This window comes from Pelophylax lessonae (genome assembly GCF_965119305.1).
Source record: "Pelophylax lessonae genome assembly, chromosome: 13".
In the NCBI taxonomy this organism is placed as follows: domain Eukaryota; kingdom Metazoa; phylum Chordata; class Amphibia; order Anura; family Ranidae; genus Pelophylax; species Pelophylax lessonae.
The window spans coordinates 8,051,440-8,067,377 of record NC_138780.1 but is presented as its reverse complement, the minus strand read 5'-3'; the positions used below and the strand labels follow the sequence as shown (position 1 = coordinate 8,067,377).

The 15,938-nt window shown below is 40.9% G+C and overlaps 1 protein-coding gene across 1 annotated transcript; it reads left to right on the top strand.

The window, feature by feature from the left end:
• Positions 1-6,496: 6,496 nt before the first annotated feature.
• On the top strand, positions 6,497-15,334 carry LOC309569903 (high affinity immunoglobulin gamma Fc receptor I-like; the record flags this gene model as incomplete). The annotated part of the gene is made up of 5 exons (XM_082275894.1): positions 6,497-6,857; positions 6,939-7,208; positions 10,340-10,624; positions 10,770-11,051; positions 15,306-15,334. 5 exons carry the CDS (start codon positions 6,497-6,499, stop codon positions 15,332-15,334), a joined length of 1,227 nt encoding a protein of 408 aa, XP_082132020.1.
• Between the last annotated feature and the right edge of the window lie 604 nt (positions 15,335-15,938).

The window sequence follows — 15,938 nt, the reverse complement described above, 5'->3', positions numbered from 1 at the left end:
GGCATGGACTCCAGAGAGAGAGAGAGATATCATTTTGCCCCTGTACAAATCATTAGTAAGACCTCATCTGGAATATGCAGTTCAGTTTTGAGCACCAGTTCTTAAAAAGGATATCGGGGAACTGGAGAAAGTGCAGAGAAGGGCAACCAAACTGATAAGAGGCATGGAGAAGATAAGCTATGAGAAAAGATTAGAGGAACTGAATTTATTCTCTCTTGAGAAGAGGAGAATAAGGGGGGATATGATCACCATGTATAAATACATAAGGGGGGATATGTTCACCATGTATTATACATAAGGGGGGATATGATCACCATGTATAATACATAAGGGGGATATGATCACCATGTATAATACATGAGGGGGGATATGATTACCATGTATAATACATAAGGGGGGATATGATCACCATGTATAATACATAAGTGTGGATATGATCACCATGTATAATACATAAGGGGGGATGTGATCACCATTTATAAATACATAAGGGGGGATATGATCACCATGTATAAATACATAAGGGGTCCATATAGTAAACTTGGTGTTGAGTTGTTCACTTTAAGGTCAACACAGAGGACAAGGGGGTTCTCTTTACGTCTAGAGGAAAACAGATTTAATCTCCAAATACAGAAAGGTTTCTTCACCGTAAGAGCTGTGAAAATGTGGAATAGACTCCCTCCAGAGGTGGTTCTGGCCAGCTCAGTAGATTGCTTTAAAAAAGGCCTGGATTCTTTCCTGGGTGTACATAATATAAGTGGGTACTAATATTTATAGGTAAAGTTGATCCAGGGAATATCTGATTGGCTCTAGGGGGATCAGGAAGGAATTTCTTTCCCCTGCTGTAGCAAATCGGATCATGCTTTGCTGGGGTTTTTTCGCCTTCCTCTGGATCAACTGCGGTTATAGGATTGTGTATATGGGATTGTATGGTTGGGTTTTCAATACTGTTTTTTTTTTTAACTATGTAACTCTATCGGGCTCTGCTGCCAGGTGCATGATATGTTTTATTCACTTTTAATGTGCCTTTGAATTTGTTAAGAAATGCGACTACTCAAGGAGAGTCAATTCCCTAGCGCAGTCTCCTCCCTCATTGCACAACCTAGCCCTCTTTCTTCTTTTAGCAACAGTTACTGTTATAGTTACAGAGAGATGAATACTATAGAATCTTTACTATACTTATCAGCATATTTCCCCCAGAAGGGTGCTTGTTTCTATTCTTATCAGTACATCTTACCCAAAGGATTGCCTGTAGGTTGTAACCGGAGTTTACACTTTGTATTGATACATCTACATCAGAGGATTTCCTGTAGGTTGTAACCGAGTTTACAATTCATATCAGGACATCTTACCAAAAGAGCTCCTGTTTCTATTTTCATCTGTACATCTACCCAAAAGAATTACCGGCAGGCACCAGCCCATGTTTACCATTGTTATCTACAAAAAAGATTTCCTGTATGGTGTCGCTAGTGTACTATTCAGTGAGATAGAAATGGAAGCCAAACCTTGCCAAAGAACCCAACACTGGTCTCCAAACAAATGTCCTTACTATCATATGAACTAGCTAGACCAGCAATCCCGGGTACAGGGATAGCAGTGTCCACCCTAAAATGTAATATGAGTTTTTCTATCATATCAGATAAGGTAGACCCAAGATCTGATTGGCTATCACAAATTATTCCTCTTTCGGCATACTCACAGCATTGGTTTTAACTCTTGTGAAATATCTATAAATAAAGTCCAGGAAGTGCGAAGACGGTCAAAACTTCTGCTTTTCAGAAGGACAGTCACAACTTCAAGATCCCATCTACCATGTCAGTCTTTCTTGCCATCGTGTTCCTGTGTAAGTAGAAAGATCCTTGTTTTTTTTCATTCTGAGTATTCTTTTATTTTATTCTGATTATCAGCTGAGTGTTTTTCTTTTGAATTTTTGGAACACAAAAAACAACTCATTACGTTGAACCTGTTGGGTTCTCTACGTATAATACACTTATTATATTTGCATCTGTTGTGGGCAAAGTAAGTTGACCCTTCTTCTTCTTACTTTGTGTTCACCATCTAAAGGGGAATGTATGGTCTGTCTTATTCCATAAGAAATAGATTATGTTATAAATGTTTAGTACAACCCGCTCTCAGTGATGGTGGATTTCATCTTACAGAACGGAGTTACAGAAGGTATCTGGGCAGAGCATATTTTTGACTAGTGCTGCTTCACAAGTATTGATTGTACGCTCTATTCGCAGTCTTTTTACACAGGCTGGAAGGATCCCATTTATCTAGATAAATCAGAACCACAAATGTGATTTTCAGAAGAGCTTTGTTTTTAATTGCCAAAGTAAATGAAGAAGAAAGATGACTGTCAGCTGTAAGGAGAAAAATGTAGTAAGGTTGGGTACTGAGGTCCACCACCAGACTTATACACTTCATGAAGGATTGGGGGGTTCTGGTTGTTTGGTCTAGCTAAGGTGGCCTGGTGGCTTCATAATTCTGTTCTGTTTGACTGGAATTGCATTAGGGTGACGGGGAACAATTCTGGCTGTTGATTGAAATAAGCTTCATTTAGGAGGTGGTGGTGGTGGGTTGGCTGGTGGCTACGTAAAGCATAAATGTCTTGGTAAAGGGGTTATGATGGATGTATGGAAAGATTTGATGGGTAAATGAACATGTCCACTATGTAAGGGGATTTATGGGGTGAATAAAAGGGCAACTGATGCCTACCCAATGTACAAATGTCACCTAAGAGAGAGTGGCAAATTCAATCTTCTTCTGGTGATCTGAGAAGATTGGCATAATTGGTATAGAAAAAAGTATAATATTTTAACTGTAAATTAGAAGAAGAATTATTGAAATGCATTAGAAATGATTTAATGAAGATGTACTGTACATAATAGTGTCTAAAAAGTGTTTTTTGGCTTTTCAGCTTTGAGAGTGGGAAACTTTGGTGAGTACAGATCTGATACTGAACAATTTGCCATAAATACAATAATACTGTGAAAAATAATGTTTATCTTATTTTTATTTTTTGCAAAAGAACAGATTTGGATTATGGATTATAATTTTAATAACTTTGCATTAAAGAGTTATTAACACCCAAAAGAAAACATTTGTTATATTGCAGCTTACCAATTCATATGTATAATGGCTGTATTAGTTTGGGCTTTTTTTCATCTATTTTGATCTGGTAGTCCAGTCAGTAAGTCTGTTGTTTTTCAACAGAAAAGCTCTCTTAACCATTTTAGCGGGCCTATTTTTGACACGGGGTGTGTACAAGCTAAAATCCGTTTTTATTTTTTTTTTGCTAGAAAACTACTTAGAACCCCAAAACATTACATATTTTTTTTTTTTTAGCAGAGACACTAGAGAATAAAATGGAGATCATTGCAATATATTTTATCACACAGTTTTTGCGCAACGGTCTTCCAAACGCCAATTTTTTGGAAAAAAAACACTTTTTTAAATCTAAAAATTGGAAAACAGTAAAGTTAGCCCAATTTTTTTCCACATTGTGAAAGATGATGTTATGCTGAGTAAATAGATACCCAACATGTCACGCTCGCGGAATGGCAACAAACATTGGTACTTAAAAATCCCCATAGGCGACAATTTAAAAATTTCTACAGGTTACCAGCTTAGAGTTACAGAAGAGGTCTAGGGCTCAAATTATTGCTCTCGCTCCAACGATTGCGGCGATACCTCACATGTGTGGTTTGAACACCGTTCACGAATGTGGGCGGGACTTGCGTATGCGTCTGTTTCTGCGCGTGAGCTCGGAGGGAAGGGACGCTTTAAATTCTTATTTTCTTTTTCTTATTTATTTTACCTTTTATATTTTATTTTCACACCGTCCCTTTTGATAATTTTTTTTTTTGATAACAAGGCACTTTCATTTTTTTTTCCTATTTATTTTATTTATTTTTTTTATTTTTACACAGTTTTTTCTGGAAAAAAAAATGTGATCATTTTTATTCCTATTACAAGGAATGTAAACATCCCTTGTAATATAAATAGGCATGACAGGTCCTCTTTATTGTGAGATCTGGGGTCAAAAAGACCTCACAACTACACTAAAAAATTGTTGGAAAAAAATCGGCCCTTTAAACCGGTTGCTAGGCACAACGTTTGACATCGCTCCGGTCCTCCAAGACCATAGAGTTGAGTGGGGGCCATCTTGCCCTCACTCGACTTCCTGTCTAAGAGGATCCGGGATCTGATTGGTTTCTCCGCTGCCGACTGGTTCGGTAAGCGGGGAAAACGGCTGGGACGCGGCACCTCTTCCCCCGCACCGTAAGGGGGACCCCGCAGCAAATCCGCGTTGGGACCACCCTTATCTGAAAGCCGATCGCCCGTTGTTTAAAAAAATACCAGAGTTATGGCAGCTATCTGCTGCCATAACCCCGGAATTTAGCGTTAAAGGACCGACGTAAATCGACGGCAGGTAAGTGGTTAAAGTTACAGGCATGGGACAGACCATTTAACACTGACAGGGGGTGTGCATTTATTTATTTAGGTAAAACCTTTATCCGAAAAAGTTGTTTGCTGTAACTGATTATAAAGTATTAATCCCTTCCCAAACCCGCTATAGAAAGGTTCTTCATGAAAGCAGAATACAAATTGGCCAAAAAGGATGAAAAATTTAGATTTTTTGGGGGGGGGGGGGATGTTATATAGCAGAATGTGAAAAATATTGTTTTCCTTTTCAGAATTGTTGCTCTTTTTTTCTTTATAGCGCAAAAAATAAAAATAGCACGGGTGATCAAATAGCACCAAAAGAAATCTCTATTTGCGGGAATAAAAAGACATCAATTTTATTTGGGTACAGCGTCGCACGACCGCGCAATTGTCCGTTAAAGTAACGCAAAAAATGGCCTGGTTAGAATGTTTTGAGAGTTTTAAAGTGTTACTAAACCCACAACAGTAAAATCAGTCTGTATATGAAGTAAAGAATGCTTTTTATACTCACTGTGGAACCCGAGGGGTTAATCCTCCGCATTGTGTAACAAGGCTGTTCGATCCTGTCCTCTTTGATCCTCCAGTTCTTCCACTTTCCTCAATTCATTTCTAGAAATTTACCGAGCCTGGGGATGGGCTGCACGTGCTCAGTTGGGTGTGTATTGCTAGAGAGTTTTTTTCTTTTCTCGGGAGGGTGCATGTGATCAGCACAGGGCCAATCAGCACTGTCCAGACAGAGGGTCAGGGGTCCTGCGCCCCGATAAGGCGATCATGGGAGAATGAAAACCCCTCCTACAAGCTTTAACCAGATACTCATAGAAGTCACAAGACTGCTATATACTGCTAATGAGAAAAGGTATTTAGCAGTTTAGATTTACTAAAATAATTGAATTTTCATGTTCTGTGTGCTGTGGGAGACCAGATATAGTGACTGCAGAGTCCTGGGGAGATCAGATATAGTGACTGCAGAGTCCTGGGGAGACCAGATATAATGACTGCAGGCTCCTGGGGAGACCAGATATAGTGACTGCAGGCTCCTGGGGAGACCAGATATAGTGACTGCAGAGTCCTGGGGAGAGCAGATATAGTGAATGCAGGCTCCTGGGGAGACCAGATATAGTGACTGCAGAGTCCTGGGGAGATCAGATATAGTGACTGCAGAGTCCTGGGGAGACCAGATATAATGACTGCAGGCACCTGGGGAGACGAGATATAGTGAATGCAGGCTCCTGGGGAGACCAGATATAGTGACTGCAGAGTCCTGGGGAGAGCAGATATAGTGAATGCAGGCTCCTGGGGAGACCAGATATAGTGACTGCAGAGTCCTGGGGAGAGCAGATATAGTGAATGCAGGCTCCTGGGGAGACCAGATATAGTGAATGCAGGCTCCTGGGGAGACCAGATATAGTGACTGCAGAGTCCTGGGGAGAGCAGATATAGTGAATGCAGGCTCCTGGGGAGACCAGATATAGTGAATGCAGGCTCCTGGGGAGACCAGATATAGTGACTGCAGAGTCCTGGGGAGATCAGATATAGTGACTGCAGAGTCCTGGGGAGACCAGATATAATGACTGCAGGCACCTGGGGAGACCAGATATAGTGACTGCAGGCTCCTGGGGAGACCAGATATAGTGAATGCAGGCTCCTGGGGAGACCAGATATAGTGACTGCAGGCACCTGGGGAGACCAGATATAGTGACTGCAGGCTCCTGGGGAGACCAGATATAGTGAATGCAGATTCCTGGGGAGATCAGATATAGTGAATGCAGGCTCCTGGGGAGACCAGATATAGTGACTGCAGAGTCCTGGGGAGAGCAGATATAGTGAATGCAGGCTCCTGGGGAGACCAGATATAGGGAATGCAAGCTCCTGGGTTTAGTAACACTTTAAGTAATCCTCAGGTTTAAAATAATTTTTTAAAATGCAAAAAAAGTTCTGCCAGCTAATGGGTTAAGTGGAATCGTTTTCATTGTTGCAAACAGAGATTTACCAACATGTTGTAAAATCTCTGTGCCCGGGACTAAAATCATTGCCATTTCTATAGAGAATGTTCTTTTCTCATACAAGATGTGTCCTCCTATCTGTGTTTTGCTGCACACTGTGCTATCTATGTGTTCTGTGTGATCTCTTTTCTTCTATAGGAGAGGCCATCAAACCTGTGGTGACCTTCACACCCAACTGGGGGAATATTCTATACTATGACAGTGTGACTCTGACATGTAATGTGCCGTCTACTGTACCAGAGGAGTCCCGGACCTATCAATGGTACAGAAACCAGACACTGATAGAAGGAGATCAACAGAGACTTCATATCATTAGTTCTTCAGTATATCCGGACAGAGGAGATTACCAGTGCCAGACCATTGGTGGTGATATCAGTGATCCCGTCTTCCTAAATGTTACATATGGTGAGTCATCATCTCATCTCCATCATTACAGATTGTTGGGTGTGAATAGAACAACCTAAAGTACATTTTATTATATTTCAGGTCATGTCATCCTGCAGAGACCTCCATCCACCATATATGAAGGAGACCCCCTGACTCTGAGATGTCATCATGCAATATATTATAATGCAATAAACACAAAATTCTACAAGGATGATCAGGAGATAAAATCATCAGAAACCGACTCCGAGTTCCATATTCCTAATATAACGATGAGTCAGTCTGGACTGTACAAATGTACTAAACGAATATACCTCTATGATCCGTCAAATGCCTATGAGCACCCAGATGTCTCCTTTATCTCTGTGAAAGGTAAAATAAAATGCTATATAAAACTCTATCCTTAGAAACTTTGGTTGATCCAGAGGAAGGTGAAAAAAAGCTCTTTAAAGGGATCCTGTTGTTGAAATTGACCTTAAATTTCACCATGCAGCCTGCTTTTTATTTTTTTTTTTATTTATTCTTTTTTTGGGGGGCGGGACAACTTTTTATTTATCAAAAACATATTGTATGTCAGCATTGACACATTGGTGAGATTACATGGTTTTATTTATGAGAAAAGCCATGCCACTGACAGATGGCACTGCACTTCTCTATAGATACACTCCAACTGCGCCTAGAAAAAGATTTGTTTCTTAAAAGATTGAGTTTTTTTTTTTTTTATGAATATTAAAAAAAAAAAAAAAAAAAAACTTATGTATTAAGTGTGCTTTTGTTACTTTCATAAGCCTCAGGCCCCTTTCACACTTGTGCGACTTGTCCTGCGATTTGGGACTGCAAAATCGTTCTCCGTTATGTCCAATGAGTACCGTTCATATCTGGGCAACTTGAAGTCGCACCGACTTCATAGTAGTCCCTGCACTACTTTGGCCCGATTTTGATGCGTTTTGAGGTCCAAAGACATAGGCATTGCTTCAAGCCCAGTCAAAATCGCATCAAAATTGCGGCAACAAAGTCACGGCAAAATCGCTGTAAAATGGTGCGTCTTTGAAGTCGCACAAGTGTGAAAGGGGCCTTCAAGGGATTGTAAAGGCAGAAGGTGCATTCTATGCATTAAGATAAAAAGCCTCCTGTGTGGAGCAGCCCCCCCCTCACCCCCCTAATATTTACCTGAGCTCCATCTTTACCCAGAAAGGTTGCAGGAGTTTTATCAGCTGCCCGGGACTCCCCTCCTCATTGGCTGAGACAGCAGCGTGGCACCATTGGTTCCCTCTGCTGTCAATCAAAATCCGTCAGCCAATCAAGAGACAGAGGGGTAAGGGCAGGGTCACAGCTCAGTGTCTGAATGGACACAGGGAGCTGCGGCTTGGCTTGGGTGCCCCCCATGGAAAGCTGTTTGCTGTGGGGGCATTGAACACCTCATTAAAGCCCTTTAGTACAGACCATCAGTGCCCATCAATGCCCATCAGTGCCAATCCATTAGTGCCACCCCATCAGTGCAGCCTATCAGTGCCCATCAATGCAGCCTATCATTGCCCATTAGTGCCCATCAGTGCCCATCAGTGCAGCCTATCATTGCCCATTAGTGCAGCCTCATCAGAGCCCATCAGTGCAGCCTATCAGTGCCCATCAGTGCAGCCTATCATTGCCCATTAGTGCCCATCAGTGCCCATCAGTGCAGCCTATCATTGCCCATTAGTGCAGCCTCATCAGAGCCCATCAGTGCAGCCTATCATTGCCCATCAATGCAGCATATCAGTGCCCATCAGAGCAGCCTCATCAGCGCACATCAAAGAAGGAGAAAAATGACCTGTTTGCAAAATTTTATAACAACCTATGAAAAAGTTTTTTTTTCTTCAAAATTTTCGGTCTTTATTCATTTATTAACCACTTAATGACCAGATTTGCCCCCTTAATGACCAGGCTATATTTTGCGATTCGGCACTGCGTTATTTTAATTGACAATTGCGCGGTCATGCAACGCTGTACCCAAATAAAATTGATGTCCTTTTTTTCCCACAAATAGAGCTTTCTTTTGGCGGTATTCGATCACCTGTGCGATTTTTATTTTTTGTGCTATAAACAAAAAAAGAGCGACAATTCTGAAAAAAAAATATACAGTATATATATATATATATATATATATATATATTTCACATTCTGCTATATAACATTCCCAAAAATAAATAATTTAAAAATCAAAATTTTTTACCATCTAAGGCCAATTTGTTTTCTGCTACATATTTTTGGTAAAAAAAAAAAATCACAATAAGCGTATTTTGATTGGTTTGCGCAAAAGGTATAGCGTTTACTAACTAAGATTTATGTCATTTTTTTTTACTAGTAATGGCGGTGATCTGCGATTTGTAGCGGGACTGCGACATTGCGGCGGACAGATCGGACCCCTAACTGACATTTTTGACACTTTTGGGGGGACCAGTGACATTACTACAGTAATCAGTGCTAAATAATATGCACTGTCACTGTAATAATGACACTGGCAGGGAAGGGGTTAACAGTGTGGGTGATCAAGGGGTTAAATGTGTACCTAGGGGCGTGTTTCTAACTGTGGTGGTGGGTGCGTGGCTTGTATATGATCATAGAGACCCTGATCCTATATACAGTAGAAGGATCACAGACACTCTGTGATCATTCCAGAGAGAAGAACGGTCAGATGTGTTTACAACAGCCGACCGTCCTTCTCCCTCTGCGGGGAGCGATCGCGGGTGTCAGGCAGCAATTGGAGCCGCCTTCCCCTGTGCATCGGCTCCCTGTGCGTGACCAACGTAGACCTACGTCGGTTCACGCAGGAGCGGGTATAACTGCGGCAGAGGAGCGGGTATAACTGCGGCAGCGGTCATAAACTGGATAAATGACACTGGCAGGGAAGGAGTTAACACTGGGGGTGATCAAGGGGTTAAATGTGCTTACTAACTGTGTGGGTGGATGGATTGAAGAGAGGCACAGAGAGATCGGTCAGCTTAGCTGAATCACACGATCTTTCCCTGCCTCTCTGACAGGAGAGCTGTTTTACATTGTTTACATTCCAGACGGCTCTCCTGTCAGTTTTGCCGAAGATTGCGGGAGGTTGGTGGCGATCGAGCTCCTCCCACGGTCTGCCTCCCGCTGTGTCTACGTAGATCTATGGAATTATGCGTAGCCGAACTGACCTGCCACAGTAAATCTGCGTGGGACGGTTGGCAATTGGTTAAGGACATTGCCTGCTTGAAGTCTGTATGTCTGTGTTGGTTTCCTCCAGTGTCTCGGCTGACCGCTCACCATCCAGATATACAGGTAGAATAAATGACTTGTGACAAAGCTGACCATACCGGGCTCTCTATTACTGTAGTGGGCACAACAGGTCCAATTAGTTCAACACTGATGGACATTTTTATGGACATTTCTCTATATCCATTGCACAGCATTGTGTGATTGTCAACATTTAGAGAATAATAATTAATGTATTTCCATCATTTTCCATTTCTAACGATTTCCTCTTCCAGAGCTCTTCTCCACTCCAAAAATAAAAGTGACCCCGTCCAGGGTAATAGAAGGAGATGAGATGACGGTGAGATGTGACACCAGACTGGATCCACTCAGAGGCGGCACAGAGCTGCACTTTGCCTTCTACAGAGATGGACGGAATGTGCGGGGATACAATGTATCTGATACATACACAGTGCGGTCAGCTCAGCTGGAGGATTCTGGGAAATATACCTGTGAAGTGAGGACGGTGTCTGGCACTGTGAGGAAGATGAGTGATGGGATCTCTATCCAGATAATACATGGTGAGTGTGTAACCCCGAATGAATGGCTTTGGTCCAATCTTACATTATCCTCATATATACTTCTCATTTCTTTTTTCCCTGACAGTCACATGTTGAGGGAATAGAACTCATACTGACCAATCATTGTCATCCTTTCCTCTTCCAGAGCTTTTCTCTCCTCCAGAAATAAAAATGACCCCGTCCAGGGTAATAGAAGGAGATGAGATGACGGTGACATGTGACACCAGACTGGATCCGCTCAGAGGCGGCACAGAGCTGCACTTTGCCTTCTACAGAGATGGACGGACTGTGCGGGGATACAATGTATCTGATACATACAGAGTGCGGTCAGCTCAGCTGGAGGATTCTGGGAATTATACCTGTGAAGTGAGGACGGTGTCTGACACTGAGAGGAAGATGAGTGATGGGATCTATATCCAGATACATGGTGAGTGTGTAATCCAAATGAATGGCTTTGGTCCAATCTTACATTATCCTCCAGATACATGGTAAGGATATAAAAGTAAATGAAGTCAATAAGATCTCCAGGCATTGGCAGAAAACACTTCCAGCTTTCCCAGTATTCAGTATACGATGTCACAAGATCAGGTGCACTAGTCAAGGAATCCTGCGAGCTACTACAACCACTACTGATCCAATAAGGGAAGCTCCAAGCTCTAATCACCATCTCATTCTAAAGTGTGTAGTAACATTAAAAAATCAACACATAGTGCTGTGCTAAATAATACAAAGCAATCACAAATAATTAAAAATAAATATGGTGGATGATAACCACTGCTATATCCCAATTGTAACAAACGTGTGCTACACTAGAGATAGCATGTGAAATAATCAAACTTGTGATGTATTCAAATTTAATAAAAACAATATAGTCCACTACTGTAGTTTCAAACTCAAAAAAGGGGGCTAATAATATATTAGGTATTCCCGATAGTGTTTGTCAACATAGCATGAAAACATTGTTAAAAAAAAATGTATCCTGTGTGAGTCCCTTTGGCTGTGGGGCTCGTGGAACCCAGATTACTTTAGAGAAGTCAGGAAACTCCTTGTCCAGCTTCCCCGGCCCCTCTTATGTGTAAGTCACCCCGTGTCTATTAGGGGCACAGGGTGACCAAGAACCCCAGTTGGGTCTGCACTAATGAGACTCGCTGTACAATCACACTGAACTCAGCATTTCGTGTTACACCGGTTATCTTGGGTTCTATATGTGTGGTTTGTGTTGAAACAGTGAGGGGCTCTTTCACTTGGGACAATAATATTTCTGAACAATACCCCTCAGGAAATATAAACAGATAAACAATTTGACTTTTCAGATTGCTAGAATATTGCAGGAGTGTCTCATAGACCCTTGCTAGATAGTGAAGTGGGGTGGGGTTTGGTATTGTTAAGTACCTGTATTCCATTGTTCTATTGTTTCTGTCTGCCTTAAGATCAACCTATTATGGGATGTATATGTGTATGTGGATTGGCTGCTAAAGGGGAGGGGTTGTCCCACAGTGTATATCTCTTTGTAGTAAAACAAAACCTCCTGCGCTCGAGTGCTGTCTGATGGAGTAGAAAGAGGTGCACTACTAACTCAGATGTAGAGAGAGCTGTTTGGTCTTGCTGCCCCCTTCAGGATCAAGGGTATCCAGAACCACTGATAGAAAGGAAAAAAAGAAAAAGAGGGGCGCACCGACCTAGTGCATTACCATAAAACCATTTATTAAAATATTAAAAAGTGTACAAAGTACTCACAAAACTGGTGTGATACAACACACATCAAAGTAGCATATACAGTCTCCAAAGTAGCCAGGTCCCAGTTGTGACGAATGGACATGCAGATAGTCGCATGGGGCTGCTGTGGCTAGGCTGACGCGTTTCAGGGGCGAGCCCCCTTCCTCAGAGCCAGAAAAAATGCAGCATTCATTAGATGTGTTAACATAATTAAAACATTTACCCATCCTTCTTATCTAATGACCTCTGACCTGTCGGCTAGTGAGAAGCCATTACTTATTTGGATTGTGACACAACTGTCAGACATCTAGACTAGGTTGGTATATTTACGACACCTTTGAGCACTTAAACGAGACTAAAGCAATTCTTATATAAACACTCCTACCACATGCCTTAAAATGAAGTAATTAGTATTCACTTTAGTTTTAAGTCTAAGTAAGATACTACTATGAGAATATAAACCCAAAATGTGATACAACATTCCTAAATATATATGTATATGCCTTACATAAGATAATGACATAATTATGGCTAATATCTTCTCACATATAATAATGTACCTTTAACATTTATATTTTATATGTCTGATGAAAAACACTGAGCCATTGTCTATTGTTAAATACTTATAGACAGACTGACACTACCATCCCCTTAACATCTGTTATCTCATAGAGATGTCAATGTATAAGCTTATTTATGACAAAAGAAAATAGAAATGTCTGCTGAAATTATAAGACCCTATTGTTGAAATTCTATGCTCTCTTGTAAGCTTGTAAGAGACATTTTGTTTAACAAGTATATATGAACTTTGTTTGACCTTAAAAACAAAATGGAAGTCATGCTGCACCATTCAGAATCTTATATGCATAATATGAATACATGGCTTTTAAAATCACTTTTCTTTTTACCTATTATTATTTTAATCAACCCCCAATAACCCCGACAGCCACAAACATGGACACACATGAAAAACAGGAACAAAAAATATATATTATCGTCCAGACGCCAGAGTGATCCCAACCGGCAATCGCCGTGTATTTATCCCAGCCTCACTAGCTTGAGCCCCCAGAGATCCACACAGGGAAACTCCACATTTACCTCTTCAATTGATAGGATATACACGGCGAGTGGTTGGAGTTCTTCTGTATGGGATTACTCTGGCGTCTGGACGATAATATATATTTTTTGTTCCTGTTATTCTTGTGTGTCCATGTTTGTGGCTTCTCATTGCCTGCGGCGAGTCCATACTCCCATTTATGTGGGCCTGGTTCATTTTGTCCGGGTATTCTTTCTTGTTTATACATTCTATTTGAATATGTTTCCATTGTGAACCAAAGTAACAATAAAGATAATATTTTTACAATTATACCCTTCCGCCACTTTTTTGCCAACATAATAGCCTTCCTTTTTTCTGTGCTTACACAGGATACATTTTTTGCACATAGTCCACTACTGTGCAGTTTTTAAACAAATGTATTGTGATGATCCTCCCCTTCACCGATATCCATGTTATACAAAGTGCTCACTCTTATTTCTGCTTTCGTAATGTTAAGTGAACACATCCATGTGCCACCACGATGCGATGAGTGCCCCCCCCCCTTTTTTTTGCTGTGTTCTCACCTCAAATAGTGTGACCTCGCACTTAAGTTCAGTTCAATAACGCCTTTTTGCCTCTCCTAGGCTTGTGTGTCCAGTAAGCTTACTGTGAATGACCAGTAAGCTCCTTGTCTCCTCACTCCTTTCCTCCTCAGTACCATTCCAATTGTCACATATGAAGAAAGAATTCAATAGTCCTTATACCCTTAAAAGTATAACTCTATTAAAAAGAATAGTATGGGTACTCACACATTGCTGGTGCTTCCAGCGCACCAGTCTATACACCATAAAAACTCTTCCAACAGCCTGTAAGCTGTGAGCCTACACTCCTGGAAGCTGGTTCCGCCTAGCCGCCAAGTGCTGTCACTGTACTTGCCCCTCCCCTACGGGTGTCAACTTCATACGAGGGATAGTCTATTGGACAGTGGACTGCTAAACCCTGTGCCATTTTCTTGTAGTTCCTTGAGTGCAGTCATTTTCTGTATAATCGAGCCCTACAGCAAGGGGGCGCTCTTTACGTCTAGAGGAAAACAGATTTTGTCTTCAAATACGGAAAAGTTTCTTCACTGTAAGAGCTGTGAAAATGTGGAATAGACTCCCTCCAGAGGTGGTTCTGGATAGCTCACTAGATTGCTTTAAAAAAGGCCTGGATTCTTTCCTGGGTGTACTTAATATAACTGGGTATTAATATTTATAGGTAAAGTTGATCCAGGGAATATCCAATTGTCTCTCAGGGGATTAGGAAGGAATTTTTTTTCCCCTGCTGTAGCAAATCGGATCATGCTTTGCTAGGGTTTTTTCACCTTCCTCTGGATCAACTGCGGGTATACAGCGGTTTAGACATTAATGGCTGTGTGTTGAGTTATTTTGAGGGGACAGCAAATTTACACTGTTATACAAGCTGTACACTCACTACTTTACATTGTAGCAAAGTGTCATTTCTTTAGTGTTGTCACATGACACAAAATCCTTTATATCATAGATTCTATTTGTGTTAGATGTTACAAATGATGACCTCTTCTTCATATTACTGGGTACTCTCACATAGCTATAGCATCAACCACAGCTATGGAATCCGTTAAAATAACAAAAGGAACATTTCCGACTTGTTGGAGGTTCTATGACTTTCCTATTTAACCTATCCCATAAATTAGGGGCTCTTTTGCACACAAATTTTGGTGTAACTGATAATGTGTCTCCTATCACCTTATCCTGTTTCAACACTTGCAAATATTTTCTTATACCCTGTTTCACGGCTTTATATTGGATATTATAATCTAAAGCCATTGTGAAACCCCTATCGGCGCCCTCTACTTTGTCCACAATTAAATTCTCTCATATCTTGTATTTTCTTCTGCTCTTTTTTCAGAAATTCGTCCAGGTACCCTTGATCCTTAACCATTTTTGTGAGTCTTTCCGATTGAGCTTCATACTCATCTATGTGCGTGCAGTTTCTCCTTAGCCTTATATATTGTCCCCTGGGTATATTTAACACCAAGGGGTTGTGGTGGCAACTGGTTAGTGGGATATACGCATTTCTGTCAGTACTCTTAAAATACGTTTTTGTTTGTATCTTCTGATTTTTAATTATTTAATTATGATCTCAAGATCCAAAAAATGTATACATTGTTTACTAATCTGATATTATGCGTATTAACATTCATGCTCAATAATAATGTTTCTAGCTCTTCCTCATCCCCTTATAATCAGCAGATCATCAAGGAAACATCTATATAATATTATTTTTGGATCTTGGCATGACATCCTTTCTTCCTCCCATTTGGCCATATATAAATTGGCTACACTTGGTGCACATTTTGCACCCATCGCCACACCTCTCATTTGTAGGTAAAAGGTCTCATCATGCCAAAAATATGATTTAAACAAAAGTCCAAGCATTTGGGGATAAACCTATTATGTTTTGTACTTAGCTTCCCATTTTTATTTACTGCCATAATAGTAATATTTTTATTTTTATTTACTGCCATAATAGCTTCTTCAT